Raw genomic sequence first — 27,321 nt, 5'->3', positions numbered from 1 at the left:
GGGGAGTGTTCAAAACTGGCTTCCATTAGTGACCCTCCACCATGTAGATCTGAAAAATTCCGGCCCTCTGTACCACAGAGGTTGGACAGAACTGCTTTAGATGAAAGGACTTTTATTATCCCATTATAGGAGACATCTTACTGTTCACCTTTCTAAACACCCTAATTAGCTACTCTCCACTATATCTCTTTCCATCTCCTGAACTACCATGGAGAACTTAGTTTAAACTTTTTTTTTATTGAATTACTCACTTTCACCCTTGGAACTGAGCATTGAACATCTTCTGCCCTGGTCTCAGCAGTGCTGTAAGTGGTAAACTACTTTGGCTTATTTATCAACACTGGGCAATCTGCATATTAGCTGTAATCCTCAGCAACCAACAATATTGGTTTTTACTGTTCTACCTGCAAGGGATTTGGAAAAGAAAATCATTGGTTTTCAAGGTTTGTTGCCCAGGTCCGAAGGTAGCATTGATAAATGATACATAAACTGACCTAAATATAAGGTCTGCCAACCAAGTATAACAGAGCACTACTAGTAATAAAAATAAAATGCATACATAAAATTAAAAAGTAACATTCTGCAGAAAATACAAGAAACCATATCTCTCGACTGAGCGTGGAAAGTTCGCAATTATATTTTTTCTATTAATAGAAAAATAAAGTCAAGCAAATAAGTTATTATTTAGGTATGCACGGTGCCAAAATCATTCGCTTTTTGTGTTGGACTTCATCATCCTTTATCTCTTCAGTTATCATATACGCATGCTCTTCAGCTTCGTCTGCCAATTGATCTTTCACTTCCGGCATGCAGCGCAGCGGACAGATTTTATGGACCACACGTCCCATCATGCTCCATACTGCGCATGCGCCGATAATATACTGCGCCCTCTTCACTGATTGAATGTGTCGCTTTGTAATAGTCAGCTGTGCGGTAAATTGGCATCTTTGTCATCTAAGCTAAAAAAAAATAAATAACCGAAATGGGGGAACATAAGGTAAGGTGTCCATGGATTTAAATTTACTGTCGTTCTTTCGAAATGCGTGCATTTTTACTTTCATAATGAAGGTGTATCATTTTTACATTATGCATGTTTATGTTTATATACCTGTCTATCTTCCATATTCCAATGGATCTATCTGACTGTCTGTCAAGCTATCTATGCATCTGTTATCATCTGCTGAATGAGCAGGAACTCCTAATGGTCCTTGATATGGGAGGGAATTTGCTCTATGGATATTTCTGTCAGTTCTTGTTGGCTTATGGACATGTCTTAACATATGGGTATATGCAGTGCCTTGCAAAAGTATTCAGATCCCTAACCTATTCTCTTATTTTGCTAAATAACAATGATACACTAGTATTTTATTTCAAAACACTGAAACTTTAATGTCAAATTGTTTTATGTTTCAAAAATATGTCTTAAAAAGGATAATTGTAAGCTCTTTAGGGCAGGGCCTTCTTCACCTCTTGTATCGGTTATTGGTTGCTTTATATGTTACTCTATATGTCCAATGTATGAAACCCACTTATTGTACAGCGCTGCGGAATATGTTGGCGCTTTATAAATAAATGTTAATAATAATAATACAAAGCCATATGTATTGAAGCCACACACTTGATTATTTTACAGAGTTTGTTATTTTTTTGCAGCAATAAAAAATGTAATTATTTTTTGGGTATTTCTAAACCAACACAGTACAGTGTTTGTGAATACATGTACATGCAGATTTCCTCCAGGTTATTTTATTTTACTTTACTGGCACAAGTGCACCTTAGTTTTTAAACACTGTAACAGATTTATTTTAGACCAGTGTAGACACAGCTACATATAGCTGACCCATACCTATGTCAAATATGGTGATGGTTGTATCAGACTGTGTAACTGCTTTTTACCAGTAGCTGGGTAGTAGCTGAGCATAGGGGAATATGTCCTCATCATGTTGAAAAAGGTAAATAATAAATGGTTCCAAGTTTCATTTCAAAAAGTGTGCGTTTATTGGAGCCCCCTATAGATCCTATCTTTTATAAATGAGCAATAAAAGTTTCATAGAAGTCCTACCCCAGAAACACAGTAACAAGTGGGTAGCCATTCACAGTTCTGCGTTCACACAGTGGATGATACAGTACCAGTGCATCTCATCCACAAAATTGAATGAGAGTGTTGAAGCTTTGCCCTCATCATGCTTAATTTCTTGTAGAGAAAGGTAAAAAAAAAGGCACATGTAAGAATTAGCAAGACTTTAGACGTTAATAAATAGAACAGGTTTATGCAGAATGCACTCTGTCATCTTCATTGCTCTGAGGGGTCCCCTGTAATGGTTAAATTTGACTGAATGCCGTGGGTGGCACTAGGATACCCAGGAGCACTGAAAAAGATGGCAGTACACTGTGTGTTTTTAAAGAAGAATGGTGTTAGTAGGTTAATGATTATGGTCACGTTAACATTCACTGGCACAGTTCTGTATAGCCAAAGCAATGCACTGGAAAGAGACAGGAGTTAATGCAAGCATTCTGTGCCTGACAGCCTAAACTGACCACTGGGAAAAAACACAATATGATGGTGCTGTGCTATAAGTAACATTTCTCTTGGCTGAACATTGTACCAGCCCAGGGTATGTTCATAATAGCACTGTGTCAGCATCTTGTGTCAAAGGTTAGCAATTATATTCGCTGAGGAGTGAATGTTGAAACAAACATATCTAACATCTAAGTAAATGTGAGTTCCTGTTTGCCACATGTAACAAATGGTACCTGAATGCATTAATATAGGAAATGATCTGTTTCTCTGCATTTAGGGGAGTATTTATTAACATTGGAGACACACATCACTGGTGATGTTGCCTATAGTAACCATCAGCAATTAGATTTGACCAGCCACCTACAAGTTAGAAAACAAAAGCAAATATCTGATTGGTTGCCATGGGCAACATCACCAATGATGTCTGTCTCCAGTGTTAATAAATACTCCCCTTACCTCCATATGTAATAAAAGGCACTAGGTTTGCCCAGGAGCAGTAACCTATTGCAACCAAAAAGTTGTTGACTTTTAAACAGGTGACCAGAAAATTCTACCTGCTGATTGGTTGCTATGGGTTACTGCTCCTGGGCAAACTTAGTGCCTTTTATTGCATAACCCCCTTAGTGTTTACCTATAAAATGACAATTTTTGAACCACTACTGGCAGGCCAAGTGCGGAGAGAAGGTATAGGCCTAGCGAGACATAACTAAAGGTGAAAGAAGGCCCGAAGTGGTGCTTTGCACTTGATTTAGCTTAAATTGTCACAACATATTGTATGTACTGTATTGTATATGCAACATATGCTCTAACTAAATCAGCATGTTCATTTCTCATTTTTTTTGTTTAAGGATGACCTCCGGAAAATAATTACTACTCTAGCACTGAAGAATGAGGAGATTCAGAACTTTATTTACAGTCTAAAACAGATGATTGAGAATGTGGAGGTATGTTATGCCAGTTTTTGTATTATGCTTGTTTAATTTCACTTAATCCATGACTCTTTACTGTTTGTCTAGGAAAACTCTAATCGTGTTCAAGGGGAACTCGAAGGTGAGTTTCAGTCTCTGTACAGTCTGCTGGATGAGCTGAAGGAGGGTATGCTAATGAAGATCAAACAAGACCGTGCTAGTCGGATATATGAATTACAGGTAATGAAGAGTTATATAGCCTTTTTTTCCAGTAACTTTAGTGACTACAGTAGCATTAGACACCCCAATGCGGTCTGATACAAACCCCTTCCCATCCCATGCCTAATAGAATTGCACAGATTGAATGAAAACCTTTATATGTGATTGCATAAATTCTAAAGTCTAATAAAAAGTGCAGCATAACTTTAATGTTTATAGAATTTGACGTTTTTCAGAAAGCCCAATTTTTCAACATGGGTTTAGTGAATAGGTCTTGTACTGAACATGGCTTTTGTTTATTTGTTTTAATTAGGCAAAATCTGAAATTAAAAGTAAAGACACATTCCACTTTCTAGTCTGTCCAAGCACAATTAAAACAAATTATCAGTCTACTGAAAAGGCTCTTGAATGAGCTCTTGGGTTTGGAGTTTGGTCTTTTCCCTTACAAGCCTTACAACTGTGCAATCAATCTTAAGGGCTCTGGTACACGGGGAGATTAGTCGCCCGCGGCAAAACTCCCTGCGAGGCTTTTTCGGCGATTTCCCGAAATCGCCCCGCCGCGTCTGCCATCCCGCCGGCGACTTACATGTTCACCGGTGGGATGGCAGAGGGAAGGCAACTCGGGGAGATTAGTCGCCCGCGAGCAGGGAGTTTTGCCGCGGGCGACTAATCTCCCCGTGTACCAGAGCCCTAATATAACAAAAAAGTCAACTTTTTCATCTACTGCACATGCACCGGCCCAGGGATTCCGAAGACAGAAGGAAGAGGAAACACTCGCTGCAGGTACCCCGGGCTAGTGCGGTTTTCTTGAAAGTAAGGTGCAAAGTCATTGCACCCTGAGGAAGAAGGACCACCCCCCCTCACCAACCAAATTTAAAAAAAGGAAAAGAATTTATATCTGGATATGTGAGCACTTATGTAAAGTTTATGCTCCCTATACGCCCCTCCCCCCCCCCCAAAAAAAAAAGCCCTGGAAGGGTCCAGTTTTTGGTTACAGTTAAAAAAAACAGCAAGATAAATAAAACATGCAGGGAGTTACTTAACAACAAAAACTGTGTATTTATGATACTTTTATATAGTAGGTACATTAGGTTTTGGAACTGCGTGCAGAAACAATTGACAGTTGACAAAATTACAGCAAATAAGTGGCTGGTAATGCACGAGTTAAATATTAACTAATATTAAAGGAACAGTAACACCAAAATATGAAAGTGTTTTAAAGTAATTAAAATGTAATGTACTGTTGCCATGCACTGGTAAAACTGGTGTATTTGCTACAGAATGCTCCTATAGTTTATATAAATAAGCTGCTGTGTAGCCATGGGGGCAGCCATTCAAGCTGGAAAAAAGGAGAAAAGGCACAGGTTACATAGCAGATAACAAATAAACTCTGTAGAATACAATGGCATTTTATCTGTTATCTGCTAAGTAACCTGTGCCTTTTCTCATTCGAATGGCTGCCCCCATGGCTACACAGCAGCTTTGCTTATATAAACTATAATAGTCTTTCTGAGACAAACACACCAGTTATACCAGTGCAGGGTAACAGTGCATTATATTGTAATTACTTTAATACGCTTTCATATTTTGATGTTACTGTTCCTTTAAGAATAACCAATTTTCATGTTTTTTTTTTATCCAAAAGATATAATATTTATAGTGATTCCTTCTATTTCAGGATATTAAATATCCATGGGCACAGTTTAAAAAAAATGTTATAAAAACATATCAGATCACTATTACTCATAGTAATGCTGTTTTTTCTATTTTAGAATCAACTGACTGCCTGCACCAAAGCATTGGAGAGCTCTGAAGAACTTTTGGAGACTGCCAACCACACACTTTCAGCATCTGAGACAGATGGCTTTTCACAGGTTTAGTGGGGTCATTTTAAAACAGCCTAAAGACACTTTAGACTTTATTGTTGCAGCAATGTGCATGACGTACTGGGTGCTCCTAGTGAGAGTGCTTAAAGGGCACCTGCCACCCTAAAATTGTTTTAGCCTGCACTCCATTTGGGGGAAACAATAGTTTGTTTGTGTTTTTTAATGCCCCCTGCAAGCTCTAGGCTGCCAACACTGTAAGGGAGCTCCCTGAGCAGGCAGCCATGTCTAATGGTGCACATGTATATAATGAGTGAGTCTCGCAGTGCTGTGTCACACGCATACACATAAGGAGTAAAAGTTGTGGCACAATTTTTAGGATAGGCAGAAATTCATGATAACAACACTTTTATGACAGGTAGTAAATAAAGTTATTGTGGGTCAGGTTGAGGGTCCAGCTGGGTAAAAATACAGGTTGTAGGTCTGTGGGTTGGGATGCCTAATACATGGTTTAGCAGCACCTTGCCTCTTCTATTTGCTCCCTAGCTTGTTTGTGTAAATGGCAGTTCTAGGGGTAGTGACAAAGCATGCCTAATCCCACCTATCTCCCATCCACATGTACAGGAAAGCACCACTGTAGTCACCACTGTAGACACCAAGATGACAGTACAGCACATATCAAAATCAGTAATATGGTCCTATTGCCTAGGACTATTGCCTATTGGCAATTACATTTACTCATCTTCAGTACTGTTAACAGAAAAACCTACTTGCATGTTATTAGTGTATTTCAAATTTCCAGAGGTGAAGTAGCGCAATAGTGCAGGAATTCTAGGGGGGAAAAAAACTATATATTAGGGTAAAAAAAATGTCAGTCTGCTACTTGGGGTAAATTAACTCTTATTTTTCTGAAGAACCTGGGAAAGCCACCACCAGGAAGTGGTTTCACTGGTTTGTTCTAGCTGGGTTTTTGGGAGATTTTCAGTAAAGCAGTACAGATTGAAACTTTACGAGGCACGTTATATTTTTAGTAGTGTATAACACAAAGGCAAAGACTTCATCGTTCAATATATATCCCTTTAACATGCATTGCTGGTACTGTCCATTGGATGTTCTTCAGTTAACCACTTCTTCTGACCTTTAACCACCTTTAAAAAATAGATTTGAGCTTGTACGTTAAGCAATTCAGGAATCATTTTATCAGGTGCTTTATAATTAACATGTATGCCAATAAATAACCAGTAAATCCCTTGCAATGTATTATTCTTGGATATGCATTCTTCTGTTTTGGCTTTAAGGGTGTTATTTACTAAAAGTGTTGTCTATGTTATAGATTGCTAGTGCTTATAGATGGGAACTTGTGGCAAGTCAATTACATTTGAATTAAACGGGGAATTGTATGGCAGATAGTTAAAGAAATTTTTTGAATGTTAGTCAGTGAGGCCCATAATATGCGAATATGATAATGTGACTCTGAGTTATGTCTCTTACATAAGTAAAGCTTATACAAACATACTCTATGGGGCTGATTTCCGAATTTCGAACTTTTAAAAGTACGTTTAGGACTTTCTGAACCTTCTGTGCATGTTTGAAAAAATAAGAATTTTTAGCATTCGGACACCATGAATGTACTCAGGAGATGGTTAAATTATTTGGGTCTGTTTACTGCAAAAGGCTTTTGGCCAATATATGTAGATTACTGTTTGTGAAATTGTTTTGTATATGTCTTATTTTTTTAAAACTTTGGCATCTTGTATATTAGTGTGAGCATACATTCCCATTTATTGTTTATTAATTTGTGGGTTGGTTAGTATGGCATTATTGAAAATCCCTGTTGTCTTATAGGTTGCCTTACCCCACTTGATTTAGAGACAGGGTGGTGTAAAGAATCTGTCATTAGAAACACAACTCATTACTCGTGACCACCTCCCCCATAAGAAAGACATTAACCAATGCCTTTCTCCTTTGTAAAATATTTTTATAATCTTTAACATTTCTTTTTTTTTTTTTAAGTTTTTATTTATGCATTTTTCAATTTAACATAAAAGTAAAAGACAGCGAAGGAATTAAGGTAGAGAAGGGAGGGGTAGAGAGAGGGAGGTAGGAAGGGGAGAGGAGGCAGGCTGTAGCGCTGGGGAGATTGGAACCAGTTTGTTTCATTGTTATGGTATACTGTCCGTGATGTTTCCTGGAGTATTGTGGAAGGTCATCCAGGGGCCCCATATTGCATCAATTTTTTTAGGACAACCCCGTGCAAGGTAGGTCAGTTTCTGGTTGGTAAGAGTGTTGTTGACTAGAGTTCTCCAGAACTGGAGGGTTGGGGGGGGCTAAGGATTTCCATTGTAGAAGAATGGCTTTTTTGGCATAATAGAGAAGCTGGAGGTAGCAGAGTCTAGAGTAATGTGTAAGTCCCAGGTCCTCGGCCACTCCCAGTAGGCAAACAATTGGTGACAGAATCCGGGGAAAGCTTAGGGCATCAGAGATGTAGGTGACGATTTCCGTCCAGAAGACCTGCACAGCTGGACAGTTCCAGAACAGGTGCATATATGAACCACTTTCTCGGTCACATTTTATACAGGTATCTGGAGTGTGGGGGAACATCTTGTTAAGCCTGTGTGGCGTAAGGTATACCCAGTTTAGGAATTTCATTTGTACGTACCTGTCCGCTATTGATATTGTCAGGTCTGGAATTTGCATTAAAGCATCTACCCACATTTCTTCAGTTAGGTTAGGGATGTCACGCATCCATTTCTCACATATCTTGGCCAGGGGGTCTGGGTTAGCCTGCCATAGGATGGTGTAGTACCAGGATAGGGGCTTGGTGAGGTTTTCCCTGCGTATGTATTTCTCTAGGGTGGTTTCTTTCAATTCTACCAGTCTGGTGGGAAATTGGGAGTGGAAAGCATGTCTGAGTTGAAGGTAATTAAAGGGGAAGGAAAGGCTAAGTCACTTGGGGGTGCCAAAATGTATAGTTCTCTTTGAGAGAACTTTTCCACGTACAGTGAGTTGAGGTGCCTCTGCGCATTTGCCAGCTCTTCCTTGTAGGTTCTATTAGGGTCAGTTACTAGCTTTTGTTCTGCCTTTTGTTCTATTAGTCGCTATCAAGGATATGTAGAGTCCCCTGGTAAATGCTTTACCAGTATTCTGTTAGTAGTGGAGTAAAGGCCTCTGCCACTTTCGGAGTGGAGATCCACTTTGGTGGAAGTCTCCACATTTGGGAGGGGTTTTTTGTGTTACCTGTGAGGGATAGGATTAAGGGGGCATGATCAGAGCAGAGTCTATTAGTAAAATACACTTTGTCCACCCTTCTAAGAAATTCTGGGTTGGCCAACATTAGGTCTATCCTAGACAGAGCTGATGTAGCAATGGTGTAGCAGGAGTATTGCTTCAGTTGGGGGTGTTTCCACCTCCATACGTCCGTGAGGTTAGTAGCCTCTAGCCAGGTAGGGAAGGAGATAGACTCCGTCCAGTTACTATTGACTCTATCTATGGAGGGGTTTCGTACCATGTTGAAATCTCCACACCATATTGTTGGGAAGCTGCCAAGAAGCTTTTTGTATGATCTCTGATAGAGTTTGAAGTTCAGCTGGGGGAGGAATGTATACATTGATCAATATATCGGTTGTTCCTTGTATGGTGCATTTTAGAATGAGATATTTGCTGCTCTATCTGTGATTAGGCGTTCAAGGATAAAATTAAGGTTTTTTCTAACCAGTATTGCTACTCCCCTAGAGTATGTGGAGAATTCAGCATGGTACACAGCTGCAATCCAGTTGCGTTTAAGGGCACGTACTCATTGTCCTATTAAATGTGTCTCTTGGAGCATGATTATGTCTGCTCCAGATTTTCTAAGATGTCCCATCACTATTGATCTCTTGATACTATCATTGAGTCCCTGAATATTCCATGATAACAAGGTAAGGTTACGGTTTTGCTGAGCCATTTGTGACCTTGAGGTATAGTACTGTACGAAACTGTACTGTACAATGGGGTACTGGGTAGGAGCCCTCATCCCAGTGTGTTAAGTGGTTTACAGTTATGTGTTGGTGTAGTAGATTGGGCTTCAGGCTCCATCCCGGTACCCCTCTCATCTCTCCACTACTATGTAGCCAACATTGAGGATGAATTTGCACTTGCCTCATTAAGAAAGGAAAGAAGGAAAGGAAGAAAAGAGAGAAATAAACATAGAGAAACATCATATAAATCCCAACTATGTTCCCCCCACCCGGTATCCTCCACCCAACTTGGAGATACATTTTCCCTGAACAGAATTAAATCCAACTAGGGAGTAGCAACAATTAGGAGCAGGTAAATTTGCCCACAAAGTAGGACGGTTGGTTGGGGGGCTCTGTACTGGCAACAGTATAGTGTTTCCGCGTCCACTCAAAACATTTCCTGTGCGGGGTATTTCGATCCTCCTTACCCCTACTTCTCACAGCGAGGTATTGATTGGCGTATTTTAGTGGTCTGGAGTCTCTCTCTAATACCTCGGGTGCAATGGGGGGGAGGTCGGTCAACTTGAATTTATAGTCTAAACATCGAAAACTTCTTTAACATTTCTTAATGGATTGAGGTTTGTATGTTTTTTATGCCAGGAATAGGCTGGCAGTCTGTATCTATAATGTAGATAGAGTACCATTATACAGACTTTACAATTAAATAACTTGATTTTAACAGTCTAACTAAAGGCTTGACTTAAAGTTCACTGCCTTCATCCTTTGTATTTAGTAACTATGATTCTCAGTTGCAGCCAATGTTGAAAGATCATTGCTTACCACTGATCAGATTGCTGATCAGTACAATATGGCACCAGAACATAACCAAAACAGGGGTGCATAATGCAGGTTGCTAAAACTGTGTGGTTGTCAGACACTTATGGATGAAGCCAGCTTTAAAGGTGTAATTTTTGTAAAAGATCCCGCATAGGTCATAACAATGTTACAAAAATTTTTACGAGCCATTGTTCTAAAAATTTCTAGGTCAGCAAAAAAATGTCACCACAAATTGATTAACTGACCATAAAGATTGGCTTTCTGTTATATCTAGGAAAGCAACCATTCTTCTCAAGTCTTTCCCTAACTGAACTCCATCCTGAATCCCTCTAGGGAAGCAGCAACATAGTTTGTGTTTTACTACTGCTTCTTGGCATAAGTACAAAACCCCACCATATAACAGGCCCATTTTCTTTAAGGCACAGATGAAATTCCTTAATTTTAAGAACAACGATAGTACCATTCATTGTTAGTTTAAAACAATGGAAAAACTGAATTGAAAGAAAGGCGTCTTAGGGCAAAGAAACATGGGGCTAATTGCCACACCGCAACTTGTACATTTGCCTGTGGTGGCTAAATCACCACCAGGGGCAACTGATTACCCCATGTGTCTTCGCCCTACAGATAGAAATTACATGAGCTGCCTGGATGTAAAGAGAGTTTTGAAATAGCTTGTCTGATGCGCCGATTGTGATAACTTTCTCATCCATAATGTCCTTCTCTTTCTCTGTCCTTCTCTTGCTTTCAAGGCCGCCAAGCAGATAAAGGATAGGTACAGTAACTTAAACAATCCAGCACTAACATAGAGTAGGGAAATCAAGGGGGGAATATTATTGTGTTCAGTAACAAATCATGTTTATTTGTACTTCTCATTTTTCTTTGATTCATTCTTTTCCCTTTTCTTTAGTTTCTATTTTTTTCTTCAATTTTTTTATTTTTCATTTTCTTCCCTTCTCTAGTTTGCTCTTTTTCTTATTATGTTTTTTCATATCCTGCTTTTGCTCAGTTTGGGTTCTACTTTCAGATCTCTGTTGCTGCTTTCCATTTTCTTGTCCCAGCTCCCATTCTTTTCGCCCCACCACCCTACACACAAACATACATACTATTTCTGCCTAATCCATGTGGCCATCTGGATTTTATTCTCCATTTCTTTACCATACATCTTTTGCTTCCTGTTTTTCTATATTTATTTTGTTTTTTGTCATGCATTCTGTCTTCTCTGTAATATCACCTTCCTCTTTCTTGGATGTCACCTCTGCTAAATTATTGACCTTTCCTGATTTACATGTGATCTATTTACAATGTTCCCTTCTCTAATCTCCAGTGTGACAATGGCACCTGCATTCCGCTTGTCTCTTAAGGCCAAAGTGACAGACAACATGAGTCACCTAATGGTGGATTTCACCCAGGAGAGACGCCTGTTGCAGAACCTGCACTTTCTGCCTGGTACTAAACACTTAAAATCTACATACCACATAAGCTTCAGAGAGATTTTTAAACATTTACATCACAGGAGACAGTTGGCCTGCCTTTATGTTTTTGTAGTATAGTTACCTGTGTTAACCAAACCCACAGGGATAACCTAAAAACTACTTTTGCAATGGTCCCTGGTCAGAAGTAAACTCATGGCCCAAGTACTGACTGCATCACCAATGGCCATCATCCCCTATATCACATTGCTAGTGAACTTTTCAAAAACTTGTATGATGTAGTAAAAGTCATAACACAAGATGATTTGTGTAGTGCAAACAGTGATTACTTTGTGAAGTTTTACATTTGCACATACACAAGTTCCTGCAAACCAATTCTTTTAGGGAATAATGTAAAGGTAAGGAACCTTTCCTATATATTCAAAACAAATCTCCCAAATTTGCGTAACTCACTAGGGTATAATATACTTAGAAAAAGTGGAGTCCCCTAATTAAGATTTTAAAAGTAAACCAAATAATCCTTGACACACATTTCATAAAACAGCTTAATAAAAAGGCAGTTAAATACATTGTTTTGAACTAGCACTTGCACTTTGAGTTCACTAATGCACAAGTCACTTTCCTAGATTGGCTAATAAATTAAACTCTTGATTTACAGTATAAAATGAATTAGTGGATGAATAATTTGGATAATTTAATTAGCGTAACTCCCAGCAAAAATGGTTGCCCTTTTCTTTCTTTTCTTTTTTAAAGTTCCCTCAAACCAACACACAGCCAAATTAGAGAATGTTTATAGCCATCCTCTTTTTTATTGTATGAAAAATTTTGTATCCTGCAAACCAGTGCTATCTGCCTTGATCCAATGATGTAGTGGGCCAAATATACAGTACCCCTTAGGTTTGAGGGCTATATTATATGAATGCAAAACAAAGTAAATTGATGAAGCACTTGCACTAGAGAAGAGATCCCCAACCTTTTTTACTTGTGAGCCGCACAAGCAACACAAGCATGAAAAAATTTCTTTGGGGATGCTAAATAAAGGAATGTCCCATGAGGATTACTGGCCTGTAGGAGGCTCTGCTTAGAGTAAAACTGTGTTTCTGTGCTTCCAAAACTTGCCTCCAAGCCAGAAATTTAAAACTGGGCACCTACTTTGAGGCCACTGGGAGCAACATCAGAAGGCACGGTGAGCAACATGTAGCTCATAAACCACTAGTTGGAGGATCACTGTACTTGAGGCAGCCTTTGAGTCTCCAGTTGTTTAGCCAAGTTCCAGGCAAAAAACAAAAGGAGTTATGTAATAATAGACACTAAGTTTGTCCAGGAGCAGTAACCCATAGCAACCAATCAGCAGGTAAAATCTGGTCATCTGTTTAAAAGCAAACATTTTATTATTTTTTATGGGTTACTGCTACTGGGCAAACTTAGTGCCTTTTACTACATATGAGGGGTTAGCTTAATCCAGCATCAGATTAATTGTTCTCAAGCAGTCCTCTATAATGCAGTCTCTTAATTGCATTCTCTTTTTGTTCTGACAATTTTCTCTGTTTTTACATTTTTATGTTTCTTTTTTTTATTTGTTTTCCTTAGTCCCCAGTACACCAGAAATAATAGCCTCAGAGTGCTTTGTGGCTAATAATAGTGTATCTCTCGTATGGAGTATGCCAGACGGTGAGGACAGTGGAATCCAGCACTATATACTTGAGCACCGAAAAACCAACTTTCCTGGGCCACCTCGTACTAAGGAAGAACAGCCATGGATGGTAGTTGAGGGAATACAGGACACTGAGTACACACTGACCAGTAAGAGAATCAGATGTACTTAGAGAAATAATGGAGAAAACCAGTGGTTTCTGTGTTTGAAAGATCAGAAAAGGGGTTACAAATTAATAGGATGCTTATTGATGCATTGCTAGGGGTGTATAATTGAATAAAACAAGCACAGAGCAGGAAAAGAAATAAGAAATGCTTAGAATTGTACTGAATAAAAGATAATTAGAGGTGATAAACTGAAAATGTAATTGGCTTTAAAGGTAATTTAGAATTGGACTCTTGAAACAGACAGGTATACATATAATTAGAATCTCATTCCTGCTAATATTAAGTTAATTCATTTTTGTTAGTCTCTTGGATCTAATGAGGACATGTAAATCCTTAGTTAGGCATGCATCACATTATAATTATGTTTAATCCTACCTGGCTTTTCTGTGCGGATGTAGTGGAAATGAGGGACAAAAATTTGTTCTAACCATAGAGGTCTGTTTGTCTTATTGTTGAACCTTTGTTCCTCTTCCTCCCAGGTCAGCGATTTGATATGAAGTACATGAACTTCCGTGTCAAAGCCTGTAATAAAGCAGTTAGTGGAGATTTCTCAGAGCCTGTCACACTGGAGACACCAGGTATTTATTGCTACGTGATGATCCAATGCTCTTGTAAACAAGTGGTTACCATAACAACTAGGAAGTGGGTTTTAATGAGGGATCCTGATAGAATACCTAAAAACAAGCTAATTTCCCATATATATATGCTGTATTTTTTTCTTACTGTTTTTGAAATAATCAATCCGGTTTCCTCTGCTGCCACTGGCAGCCAAAGTCGACCCAAGGGACCGATATCGGCAGCTACAATCAGCCCATGTATGGGGACCTTTAGAGCTAAAGGCATTAGGTTGTTTATTTTCACAACTGTAAGGATAAAATAAAAATTGCTGGAACAGGATACTACAGTGGATACTACAGTGGAAGAAGTAAAGTTAGCCATCACTGTGCTGTCACCAGGGAAGGCACCAGGCCCGGATGGAATTCCATCTGACTGGCACAAAAGCAATATGCTGACCTCATTGCTCCCAAACTGGGGGAACTGTTTAATATTGTCTCGGATCAAGTGCCACTACCACCCTCCTTTTATGATGCTCACATTGTTCTGATCCCCAAAGAGGTTAGTCCTACCCACCTGTGTGAGTCTTAGCACCCAATATCTCTACTCAACTACGATATGAAAATATTTTCTAATATTATAGCCTTTAGGCTGCAAACAGTTATTGAGACCTTGATACACCCAGAGAAGACCGGTTTTATGCTGGCCAAGACTACCAATGTGAACTTCAGGCAGTTATACACCAATCTCTCAATACAACATAGTAACTCCGGCTGTCAGGTGGTGGTGGCGCTTGATACCGAGAAGGCTTTTGACACAGTGACTTCACCCTATTTGTGGCAAATCCTTAACGGGTTTGGCTTTGACCCTAGATATAGATCCAGGCCCTATATGCTTCCCCCCAAGCCAGAATTCAAATAGGAGGCCTTATTTTGCCTACCTTTCGAATCAGCAGAGGCACTAGGCAGGGCTTCCCTTTGTCACCCATGCTTTTTACTCTAGCCATTGAACTTCTGGCCGTGTACATATGCGCAGATCAGGCCATAGAAGGCCTACAGATGCATGCAGTATGCAAAAAAGTTTTGCTATATGTCGACGACATGCTGCTCTACCTGGCGAACCCAGATGTCTCCCTGTGAGCCCTAATATAAGTACTACTCCAGTTTTCCATTTCTCTGATTTTTCCTATAGACCCACTCCCCCAAAATGCCCCCCCAACTATCCAGTCACTAAAGGTCGTTCAGTCTTTTCGATATTTGGGAATTACAATTCATAGAGACCGGAAACTGTATGAACAGCTAAATATTTCTCCTGTTATTGTTAATCTCAAATCAAGAATAACCATATGCAGGCCCTCCCATTGTCAGTTCCTGGCAGAATTAACATCTTATGATATTCCTGCCCAAGTTTTTGTATGTTTTCCATAATGCCCCAGTCGCACCCCACTCCTCCTTCTTTAAGCACTTAGAAAGCATTGTAAGGGGCTTCATATGGCATGGTGACAGACCTAGACTGGCCACATCGGTTGTGCAGGCCTCTACCTTCAAAGGGGGGCATGCCCTACCCAAATTCTCAGATTATTTTTTGGCTAGCCAGCTTGTATATGCCCACTGGTGGATGGCCCCTAAACTGGATAATCAGGCTACAGTTCTGGAGGCTGCGATAATTGGCACCCTGTAGGCAATGGCTAAACTCCATTATAGAGGTATATCTTGCCATTACACCACAACTGTTCCTATGAAAACAGTTGTGGAAGTTTTTCAGAAAGCTCTAAAAAAACAGGCACCTAGAATAATCAAAATGGACCCTTGCTATGTGGTAATAAATTTTTCCCTCACTTTGCAATGGTTCCCGTGATTAGCACCTGGGCAACTGCGGGGGTCAAAACACTGGTTGACATTACTCTAAATGGGAAATGCAAGCAATTTAACACACTTAGGCAAGATTTTCAATTACCCCCCTTGGATGCTTTTTAGCTACTATCAATTAAGATATGCTTTTAGGTCCCAGTTTCCCCAAGGCCCACTTTCCATAACCGATACAGCTCTAGAACTATATCTCTGTAGACAAGGAGCTATATCTAATAAAGGCATTGACGTACTTATATGCCATTCTGATGAGTCTACAACCCAAAGTGGAGCAACTATATACCAGATTTGGATGAGGAGATGTGGGAAAAGGCAATTGATATATCAGTGAGCCTCCGACCAATGTCTCAAATGCCGAAATGATGTTGGCTCCTTTTTCCACTTGTTTTGGGAGCGTCCAGTTATATGAACCTTCTGGCATGAAATACTGACATATATTGAACCTACGCTCACATATACCAACATACATCACCAAGCTTGTGTCTACTGGGTATAACGGGTGACCTCAATATAAGAAATCATGAGAAACTATTATTTGCAGCTATTTTACTATGCTAAAAAAGCTATTCTCTTAACCTGGAAGTCAAATAACCCTCCCTCTTTGGCATTCTGAAAGAAACTGATCAGTGGAACTCTCCCTAAACAAAAGCTGGTATACCTTGCCAGGGGATGTCCAGAAAAGTTTGACAAAATCTGGGAACCCCTGGCTGCAACAACAGGAACAGAATTAGAAAGTGCATAATACTGTATTTAACTGTGCTTTGGCGCCTGTCTGCCTTTCTCCCCCAAGGCTCTTCTTTTCTCTTTTTCCTCTCCTCTTTCTTCTATCTTACCTTTTCTTGTTATAATGAATGTTTATTTGAAAATATTAAATAAAAGCTCAAGAAAAAATAAAATAAAGCATGCATATTGGAAAGTTGCTTGTTTTTAGGGATTCTATCAGAATGCATTAACTTGGATGACTTTAAGTAGTTAAAGTAGAAGTGAGCTTCTGGAGGATCAGAAACCCATTGACGAAGCCCGTCCATGTAGCAGACCTTATCCTACTATGGGGTCAGATATAATATGTGGCTTCCTATTATGTCTTTGTTCAGTTCTCTCTAATTGTGTATATTAAACTCCATTTGGAAGCTAATTGATTAACAGAGCTGTGGAGAACCATGCACTGCATTGTAGGAAATTAAGTAATGGCTGAAGGAGAGTTAGCTTCCCACATTGTTTTTAAGTTAGAAATAACAGCACAGAAATGCACAAACATACTGATTTTAACTTCAACGATAACGACAACTACTGAAAAATGTTTTAATGTACTGTATATTGGAAAATCGCTTATAATTATATTTTCTCTTATTCTACAAAAAAAGAAGAGATTTGTTTTTCTCTAAACTTGTGTTAGCTCCAGCACTTTATTATAGCATTTTTGTTTTCTACTAGCTTTTTCCTTCCGGCTGGATGCTGGGAGCTCTCACCAGAACTTGCGAGTAGAAGAAAGTAATGTGGAATGGGATGCTACAGGCGGCAAAGTACAGGATATAAAAAACAGAGAGAAGGATGGAAGGGGCAGAGGAGCTTCACCCTGCAATTCCCCTGCAAGGTACCAGCTTATTGTTGTAAAAAATAAAAAATGTATGTTAGGGCAGTGTCAAACGGGAGACCTTGGGTGCAAAGTTCTACGGCAGTTGGCCAAAAAGTTCTTGTATAGCTTGTTAGAAAGTCTTTCGGAAATGTGGAAGTCTGCTTTTTAGGCAGTAGCTATAGAGATGAATTATGGCATTTGGCTTTGCTTCCTGAGCTATAAAAAGCATGTGAGTGCCAAAACCATCAAATCTCCATTTGCACCATGTCACAGTTAAACCCAACACCTATGAAATTAATTTGCAGCAAAGCTGTTAAAATAAAATGTAATTGTGAGTGAGTATATGTATGTTGTTTTTTGACATACTGATTCCTACAGTATTTACTACTTTACCCTGTATGTAGCTATAATGAGTTTATTTAAATTGGACTACTAGCACTGTATATTTATTACAACACAGACATACAAACGCTGCAGTAAATACATATAGATATACAGTGTATATGTACAGAATAAGTGCCATGTGGTAAAACAGAGAACAGAATGGAAGTTTAGCAAAAGGATTTTGTATGCTGTCCTTGGCTTAACAAGGAAACTTCAGGTGACTTCTGAAAACTGAAGCAACGTGTATGCAATTCCACTGGCGATTCACATTCTTGCCAGTGGGAAGGCATTTCAGGAAGGTTAGTCACCCTTGGTAGCAAAGATTTATCACGGGCAACTAATCTCCCCGTGTGCCAGTGCCCTGAGGGCACAGGGGCTGTTCAAATTCAGACTATCATCTGAGACATTTTTTAAAGGTGTCCTGTACCCAGCTTCATATTTCTGGGCACATATAAAGCTTTTCACTATTATATATTTATTGGCTAAAATGAATGCTTTCACAGGAAACAGGAAACCCAAAAAACATGACTCCACCAAGGAAGGGACAAAGCGTAGTGAATAGTAGAGTAGTAAGGGCAACAGAATCAGGGAGGGACATTGGGACAGTGAGGGTGTGGGTCTTCAGAAAGGACCTGGAAAACATGCCTACTGATTTTACAAATGGGAAAGGACAGCAGGCACTTTTATTACTGTAATTAGCATCATAGCAGAAATTTTATAACCCCTTTAAAATAATAATTTGGGTTTATTAAATGTTTATGTTTTTTAGTAGATTTACAGCATGGAGATCCAAATTACGGAAAGATTTCTAATCCCTAATTGCACATGAAAGCAGTATTTGTTTATCTCTTTCTGTACTAGTTCTGAAATGTAACAAAGTTCTCCAGTTTAGCAGACTTACGCTACAGGAGTCATAACTAGAAGTGGAGAGAATATATAAAGTCCAACAGATACTGCTTTTAATAGAAATAACATTAAAAATAACTATAAAACCACTAACAAAAAAATTTAATGAATATATATATATTGGAAAGTTACTTTGAGTTTAATTTATAATGCAACACAGTTTTTGAGTCTGTATGTGTGAGTGCCTCCTGCTACTAAGGCATAGGTATTGTTAAACAATTGCGGTGATTTGCTCAAACTGGAATTTGTAGAGTTATGGCTTACAGCTGGTGAAATCTCATCATCTTTCCAGGGTTTCATCAGGTTTACTTGCTGTACCCAATAGTTTACCTCATTTACGTTTTCCTGAATTACATAGAGACCATTTTCAGAGCTGCCACCATAGACTGCTACCGTGCTAGGGAATTGTGGGCATGGCTTAAGGGGGGCCCTCTGTGAGGCATCCGCACATGCGTGGTAACGGCACTCAATAGTTACTGCGCACATGTGTATAAGTGTATAACGGGAAAAACTGGACAACTCCTGAAAATTTTGGGAGGGTTGACAGCTCTGCATTTTGCAAGAAACTTGATCTGTACCCTTGGTATCATGAGCAGCACCCTGTCACCAGGTTTAAATGTTCAGATCTTAGCAGATCTATTTTGGGTTGCTATTACTTTTACTCTTTTAACTTTTTTAAATCTTTTAACTTGGGATTCCCAATGTTCTTCCTTGGAAATTGGCAAACTCGACTCCTCTTTGTCAGAAAAAGTTTCCTCTGATTCCCCAGCTATGCCTTCTAAAGGGAAACTATCAGGGACACTTGGTGGAAGGGCTACAGCATTACTTTATGACTGGTTATCCCCAGGAACAGGCCCTATACAGACATTGCATACATCAGATTTATCTTTACATTAAAATAACTGCTTTTCATCCCAAAGTTTCCAAAACAAAGAGAATTCATACCTTATAATGAGACTGTATGAGATTTTTTTTTAACCACACTCCTTTAATACTGGCCACATACTGAATCCACATCACACATGGCTAGTTAGCAATAAATTGAGATGTATACTGCATGGCTGCACACAAATCAGTTCAGTCTGCACCATGTATCTAAATTAATTGCTAATTAGCCATGCAGGATGTAGATTGGTGGCAACACTACATTCACTTCATGCAGTGGGATATCATTTGGTATCCCCGCATAAGCAAATGACACTTGACCACCAGACTGTCATGAACCAGTGCTAGGAGGTTTCAGTAAATGTCCTTCTGTTGTGACATGGTACTTTTGCCTGTCTTTCTTGCAGTTCAAGTGAGCTACACTGCAGCACTGTGATTTAACAGGCAGGGTTCTGATAAAATGATCACAAACTACCTGTTCAACAATCTGGGCTGATGTGAGAACCTCTATCTGTAATCACTTGCTTGTAAGATGGACCTTGCTGGCTTGTGAGAATCATATTCCCAGTTGTGGACATGTGCTCGCAATGCCATATATACTCTCCATCCTGGCTAGTTTTGCAACCTGCACCTTTGAATCATGGTAAGCCTTTTGGGGCTCACTTATTAGGAAAAGAGCTAGCACGTCTGCCCATTGATCCTCCAGCAGCCTCACCAGCTCGACAAATCTTTTAAATATACTTAAGCAGGCTTCAACATAATCCTTGAAATGCAGACTTTTCCTTTTTTTACTGCCGCTGAGTAGTGATGGACTAATCTGTCTCATTTTTTAGCATGGATTTTTTTTTACCGTTTCTTCACTGGAGTCTATGGGTGTTTTTTTGCCGGAACACCTGCAGTACTGCTGAGAAGTGAAAAGTGGCCCCTGGGATACAAGCTCTCTCTTGGCAAGAGTTTAAATTCAACTCATTCAACTGCTGCTATTCCCTTAAGGTGGCCAGATGTTCCTCAGATACCTGCTGTAACTGCTGAGCTGTTTGGTGATTGATTTCTTGGCCTGTTGTTGCTTGGAATTTCCTAGCAAGTCGCTTTAAAACTTCCTTCATTATTTGACCTTTAAGAGTAATGTCTCTTTAACAAAGCAATCAGCTCATCCCTTTAAGAGTATTGTCTCTTTAAGAAGTCGTCCCACATCCGAACACCATATTTGAGGGTTTACTGATCTTGATATTTTGAGACAATTTGCAATTGGTCTTCATACTTTATTTTCTGTGTTTTTTTAATTATTTAGCTTTTTTGTTCTGCAGCTCTCCAGTTTGGAATTTCAGCAGGTGTCTGGTTGCTAGGGCTAAAATTACCCTAACAGCCATGTAGTGGTCTGAATGAGAAACTAGAATATGAATAGAAGAGTGGCTAAATAGACAAACAAAAGTCCATTTTGCAGAGTGACCTCCTCCAGAGTGACCTCCTGTGTGGTCTAAATAGGTGCTTCTGCCACCACAAACAACTAGACTTTCCCCCAGCATGAGCCATCTGAGATTAATTATACTTCGCCTGAAACCCCTCACCATGTTTGTTTGGTTCTGAAACTTTAATTCAGTTTATATAAAAGAGATGCAGTGTAACATAGGGAGTAGCCAATTAAGCTAAATATGGCAAATGTTTACACAGTTTATAATGGTTGCTACCTCACCCCCTTGATACTGGCCACGTATTGCATCAACATCCTGCATGGCTAATTAGCACTTCATTTAGATGCATGCTGCATGGTTGCACATAAATCAGTTCAATCTGCAGCATACTTTTAAATTAATTGCTAATTAGCCACGCAGGATGTTGATGCAATATGCAGCTGGTATTAAAGGGGTGAGGTGGCATCCCTACCAATAACCGATAATAGGCTGATAACGGAATAGAAAAAGTTTAGATTATACACAGAAAGATAAACAGATGTCAAATGTAATTTATGGTTCTGTACAGAGGTAGTGAATGGAAACCTTTCTCATATAAAACAGAAATTGTTGAAACTTGAGCTTCGGAAAACAAACAGCGCATGTTTTGCCACCAGCGATTCACTTTATCACCGGATGGAAGGCATTCTAGGGAGATTTGTTACCCATGGTAGCCCAGATTTAACTGCTGGCAATAATGCTTCCCATCACTCATAAACGTAAAAATAATTTTCCCTTTTTTACATTATATTCCTTACTATAGGTGTGTTCAGTCACCGAAGAGAATGCCTTCAGCACGAGTTGGAAGGGACAGGTTCACTGCAGAGTCCTATACTGTACTTGGTAAGACTCTGAAGGAGGGCTCTGTTCTTTCAGTTATGATGTTCTAGGAGTTTATCCAAGATTTTGCTAATTTCATTTTCTTTGTCTGTCTTCTCTTTTGCCAGGAGATACTCCAATTGATGGAGGAGACTGCTATTGGGAGGTGCGCTTTGATAAGGACAGCAAGGCCTTTGCAGTTGGGGTGACTTACCGTAGTCTGGGCAAGTTCGACCAGTTAGGGAAGACTTCGGTGTCTTGGTGTCTCCATCTCAACAACTGGCTGCAAGTGACTTTTGCAGCCAAACATGGAAACAAGGCCAGAATTTTGGATGTTGCTGTACCAAATAGGATCGGGGTACATTGCAGTTATGAGGAAGGTACTGTACTATGGAGAGATTGTTGTTTTGCATCTGCATAAAATTTCAAAAAGGGTAAAGTGTACTAAGCCTTAAAGGAACAGTAACACCAAAAAAAGTGTATAAAAGTAACTAAAATATAATGTGCTGCTGCCCTGCACTGGTAAAAGTTGTGTGTTTACTTCAGAAAGTCTACTATAATTTATATAAATAAGCTGCTATGTAGCCGTGGAGGCAGCCATTCAAAGGAGAAAAGGCACAGGCACATAGCAGATGACAGATAAAACATTATTGTATTCTACAGAGCTTATCTGTTATCTGCTATGTAAACTGTGCCTTTTCTCCTTTTTTCCAGCTTGAATGGCTGCCCCCATGGCTACACAGCAGCTTATTATATAAATTATAGTAGTGTTACTGTAGCAAACACACCAGTTTTACCAGTGCAGGGCAACAGTGCATTATATTTTTAGTACTTTAAAGCTCTTTCATTTTTTGGTGTTACTGTTCCTTTAAAAATAACACACAGCCTATAAATTCCAGCAGAGCAGCAGAGAGAAATATGGGGATTTACAATCTTAAAAGATTTACACTAGTAACTGCTTTGCAGGCAATAGCACAGAGTACTGAGATGATTGTTAAGCTACCTGTTTCTTCTCTAAGACATCCCCAATACTATGTGGCAAAATACAAATATACTGTGGTACAGACATAGGGGCTGATTTACTAACCCACGAATCCGACCCGAATTGGAAAAGTTCCGACTTGAAAACGAACATTTTGCGACTTTTTCGTATTTTTTGCGATTTTTTTGGCGTCTTTACGAATTTTTCGTTACCAATACGATTTTTGCGTAAAAACGCAAGTTTTTCGTAGCCATTACGAAAGTTGCGTAAAATCTGCCGATTTTTCCGTAGCGTTAAAACTTGCGCAAAAAGTTGCGCTTTTTTCGTAGCGTTAAAACATACGCGAAACTTCGCAGTAAGTTTTAACGCTACGAAAAAGGCGCAACTTTTCGCGTAAGTTTTAACGCTACGAAAAATCGGGCGATTTTACGCAACTTTCGTAATGGCTACGAAAAACTCGCGTTTTTACGCAAAAATCGTATTGGTAACGAAAAATTCGTAAAGACGCCGAAAAAATCGCAAAAAATACGAAAAAATCGCAAAATACCGATCATTACGAAAAAAACGCAATCGGACTCATTTCGACCCGTTCGTGGGTTAGTAAATGTGCCCCATAGTGTTGAATAGCTTGACATTGCTATGTTCTCACATATTAAAAATATTTAACAATTGTAAGCTAATAGCTGAGCAGTTTGTCAAATTAGCAAACGCTGCATGCAAAGGAAGAGGTATATGCACTTTATTACTCATTGTTGAATAGGATCTGTCCTCTATTTCAAACTTAGGTTTCCTGTCTTTCTACAATGCAACCAACAAGCAACTTCTGCATACATTCAGAATGAAATTTACACAACCAGTTTTGCCTGCATTTATGGTAAGAATTTAAAAAATTACAATAGTGTGTTTAGCTTTTAGTTTTATTAGGAGCAACTGATTAATATTTACAGTTAGGAGAAACTCCTTTTGAAGTTATATGACAAACACATTGACCAGAAATGTAACCATAAAATATCAGATCTAAATCTTAACATTAAACTCATCCTGAACACAAAGACTAGGCAAGCTGTACCTTAATAGTATGATGGCTTTAGTACAATATTTGTATTGTTGCTAATTACCTTCTGTCAACCAACAGGTATGGTGTGGAAGTTTCTCAGTGTATACTGGACTCCAGGTTCCTAGCTGTGTGAAAAGTCTCCAGAAAAGGAATAGTGCCACCAGCAGCTCAAGCACCAGCCTCACTTGATTTCATCTGATCTACCCACCTCCTTCATTTCCCCACCTAGATCTCTCCTTTTCTCTCCCTTTACAATGCATTAAAGCTTAAAGTCCACCCAGTATTTTAGGGGACCTATTAAAAAAAACTTGAACATAATTTAGGGTTCTACAACAAATATTCCATGATATCCTCTGCACCTGTAAGAGATGGATGGACAGTATGCTAAGTGTGGCATTCTGCTGATTATGCCTTAAATAAATATAAGTTACATGTAGTATCGCGATACTGTCAGCTTGTTTGTATGCATAAGCTCTATGTGTAGCTTCTAAACATCTATAAGCTCATCCCCAAGAACTTTCTCCATCTTAGGCTGTTTCTCCACCTGCTTTTTATTTGTTGTCATCAGCTCCTTTCTGCATCAGCCATGTGTGGAATTAGTCTCAGAGCCGAACTATCTTCACTGCACATCTGTAAATATAATGCATTCACTGCACTGGTGGTGCAAGCCTTCCATGGGACTGGCAGTGTCCCTACCTTCAGTAGACATAGTTGTAACGGAGCCGCGCACACACAATATATGCAGTTGCGGAGCTTACCCCATTTATTGTGACCTTAAATTAATCTCAGGGCACCAACACTCTCTATTTACCCAATTTTAGTATTTTTAGCCTACTTATCTGCAACTCTGATGTGGCAAGGCTGGGCCATACATGTAGCTGATAAAAGCATTAGCGTGTTCACAAGTTAAGGTTAGATCAAAAAATAGAAAAACTGTCAGAATTCAGACATTTGCAGAGCCAATGCTTTGATTCACCCAAACCCCACTCAGTGCTGCACAAGCACTGTTCCTTTTTCAACTCTCCATCACGCTTTTCCATCTCGGGTCACCACTCTGTCAGGGGGCCCACCCTGTACCACCCTGATGATGATCTTGCTGCTCACTACTTTTATACTACAGACGCACTGCTATGTACTCAGCCCTTTTCTACAACTCTATTTTTTCAAATTTAAGGTACTCTGCACCCCATTTCCCATGGTGCTTTTACATTACCTTACAACGTTACAAAGCTAATAATGCACTAAGAAGAGACCTCCAGCTTGGCAAAGTCTGTAGTACACAGGTTCAAATTCTACTGCAGAGTCAAAAAGCAATTACAGTTAAAAGGGGAGCTGTTTTTGAAGCTTTAAAGGCTGAGTCACATTATGTTTGCAAGTCACTGATCCAGAGAGTTCTCAGCTGGCAACTTTAGTAGTTTAAAGTGTTTAATATTCAGTCCTTTTTCTATGAAACCAGAAGCAATCAATTAATTTGCTGTCTTCGTATTTCCAATTTTCTTCTTAGTTCTTCATCCAGGCCTGAAATAAAGAATAAGACATTAAAGACAAATACATGTACAAGACAAAAGAGTTAAAATTATGCGGGCATTATACTATATTTAAGGACCTTAGAATACCTAACTATATAGATTTTATTGATATTCTGCACTTAAAGGGGTTGTTCACCGTCAATGTCCAAATTATTAACAATGCCAACAATGCTCTCAGTGTGTTAGAAAATCTATTTTCCATAAAAATAGTAAAAAGGCCACTGTAAAAGCTACTTTTTATACGTATGAAATAAATCCTTCTGTCTCTCTGATCTCTGACTTTCCCCCCACCCCAGCACGGGGTCTGTGCAGAAGTAAAGGATCTCTGCACATTTTTTAACTATGTATACAGCAAAGATTGTTCTATTAATGTGAACTGTTAGATTTGCAAATGCTGTACAAAGGTGAACAACCCCTTTAACAAAGGTTTTGTACAAAAGAGAATTTTGAAAGATATAGGTAGAATTAAGGGCGTTAGGAAAACAATATACAGATTTGCATCTATTACAAGGGTGGTTCATCTTCAAGTTCATTTTTGGTATGTTACAGAATCAGTCTTCAATTTTTATAGTTTTTGAATTATTTGCTAAATTATATTGCTAAAAATATTGCTAAATTATTGTTAGATTTTATTCCTTTTCTTTCTGTTTAGTCCTTCCTCCATTCGTATACCTGTCTCTCTTTCAAGCCACTGTGTGGTTGCTAGGTTACATTGAACCCTAGCAACCAGATAGCTGCTAAATTCCAAATTGGAGAGCTGCTGATGAAAAAGCTAAATAATTAAACGAAAATAGTAAAAAGTGAAGACCAATTGCAAATTGTCTCAGAATAGCTCTTTCTACATTATACTAAAGGTGAACTACCCATTTAAAGAAAATGTTCACCTTATTATAAAAAATGTTATAGATAGGCCTATTCTAAACAGTTTTTCCATTGGCCTTAAAGTCATGAAATACAAATATGAATTTGGAGTTATTAATGTGTCCATGAACTGACAATAAAGCTTAAACTATCTTCTGAATCTTCCTGTTCTTTTCAGATCAGTTTTGCAACACAGAGCTTGCTGGCGCATGTGCAATTAAAGGTTATCCCAGAGTATCTTTAACTGTGCATACGCTAGCAAGCTCTGTGACACCAAAATGATTATAAGAGAACAGGAAGATTCAGAAGATGATGCCTGCTAGCTCTGCTGAGCTGTTCTGTTTGTATAGGTCAGCTTCAGATTCATTCAATGGCAGTGGATGGGGGCTTTTGTATGGGGAGGGGGGGATTTAGTTCTCCTTTAAGGAACAGTAACACCAAAAAAATGAAAGTGTGCTGTGATGTGCTGTTACTCTTCATTTGTAAATATTGTATTGTACTATAGTTCAAATAAGCAAAGCTGCTGTGTAGCAATTGGAGCAGCATAGGGCAGGCAGAGAATGGCACACACAGGCAGGGTGGGGCAAACAGAGTATGGCAAACACAGGCAGGGTAGGACAAGTAGAGTATAGCACACAGGCAGGGTAGGGCAAGCAGAGTATGGCACACAGGCAGGGTATTGCAGGCAGAGTATGGCACACACAGGCAGCATAGGGCAGGCAGAGAATTGCACATACAGGCAGGGCAGGACAGGAAAAGTATGGCACACACAGGCAGCATAGATTTGAGGTGTGAACAAAGGAGGGCCTTAGAGGTGTGAACAACACAGTGGATTACAGGAGTAAACAATGCAAATGATTACAGCCTGAATCTAAGGTGTAAACAATGCACCCCTGTGTTAGAAATGCTTACATATTATAATAAATATGTGTTCACCACTTCAAAATATAAAAA

The 27,321-nt window shown here is 39.2% G+C and overlaps 2 protein-coding genes across 5 annotated transcripts in view; one reads left to right on the top strand and one right to left on the bottom strand.

Annotated features, from left to right (window-relative positions):
- The first annotated feature begins 911 nt into the window (after positions 1-911).
- On the top strand, positions 912-24,414 carry fsd1 (fibronectin type III and SPRY domain containing 1). Of its 2 annotated transcripts, NM_001114044.1 has the most exon segments (13): positions 912-997; positions 3,370-3,465; positions 3,538-3,669; positions 5,421-5,522; positions 10,993-11,015; positions 11,568-11,689; positions 13,264-13,476; positions 13,974-14,072; positions 17,352-17,511; positions 21,883-21,962; positions 22,067-22,318; positions 23,706-23,794; positions 24,056-24,414. In NM_001114044.1, coding segments are annotated over 13 exon segments (1,494 nt in total). In that variant the 5' UTR covers positions 912-982; the 3' UTR covers positions 24,167-24,414.
- Positions 23,820-27,321, bottom strand: part of stap2 (signal transducing adaptor family member 2) — a 37,027-nt gene continuing 33,525 nt past the window's right edge. For all 3 annotated transcript variants that reach the window (XM_012954925.3, XM_004911045.4, XM_012954930.2), the window contains exon 13: positions 23,820-25,495. In XM_012954925.3, coding sequence (XP_012810379.1) covers positions 25,440-25,495 — 56 coding nt within the window. In that variant the 3' untranslated portion in view covers positions 23,820-25,439. The remainder of the gene's footprint in view (positions 25,496-27,321) is intronic.

Source organism: Xenopus tropicalis, chromosome 1 (genome assembly GCF_000004195.4).
Source record: "Xenopus tropicalis strain Nigerian chromosome 1, UCB_Xtro_10.0, whole genome shotgun sequence".
Classification (NCBI taxonomy): Eukaryota; Metazoa; Chordata; class Amphibia; order Anura; family Pipidae; genus Xenopus; species Xenopus tropicalis.
The sequence above is the reverse complement of the archived record's forward strand: the minus strand, read 5'-3'. Positions and strand labels throughout refer to the sequence as shown.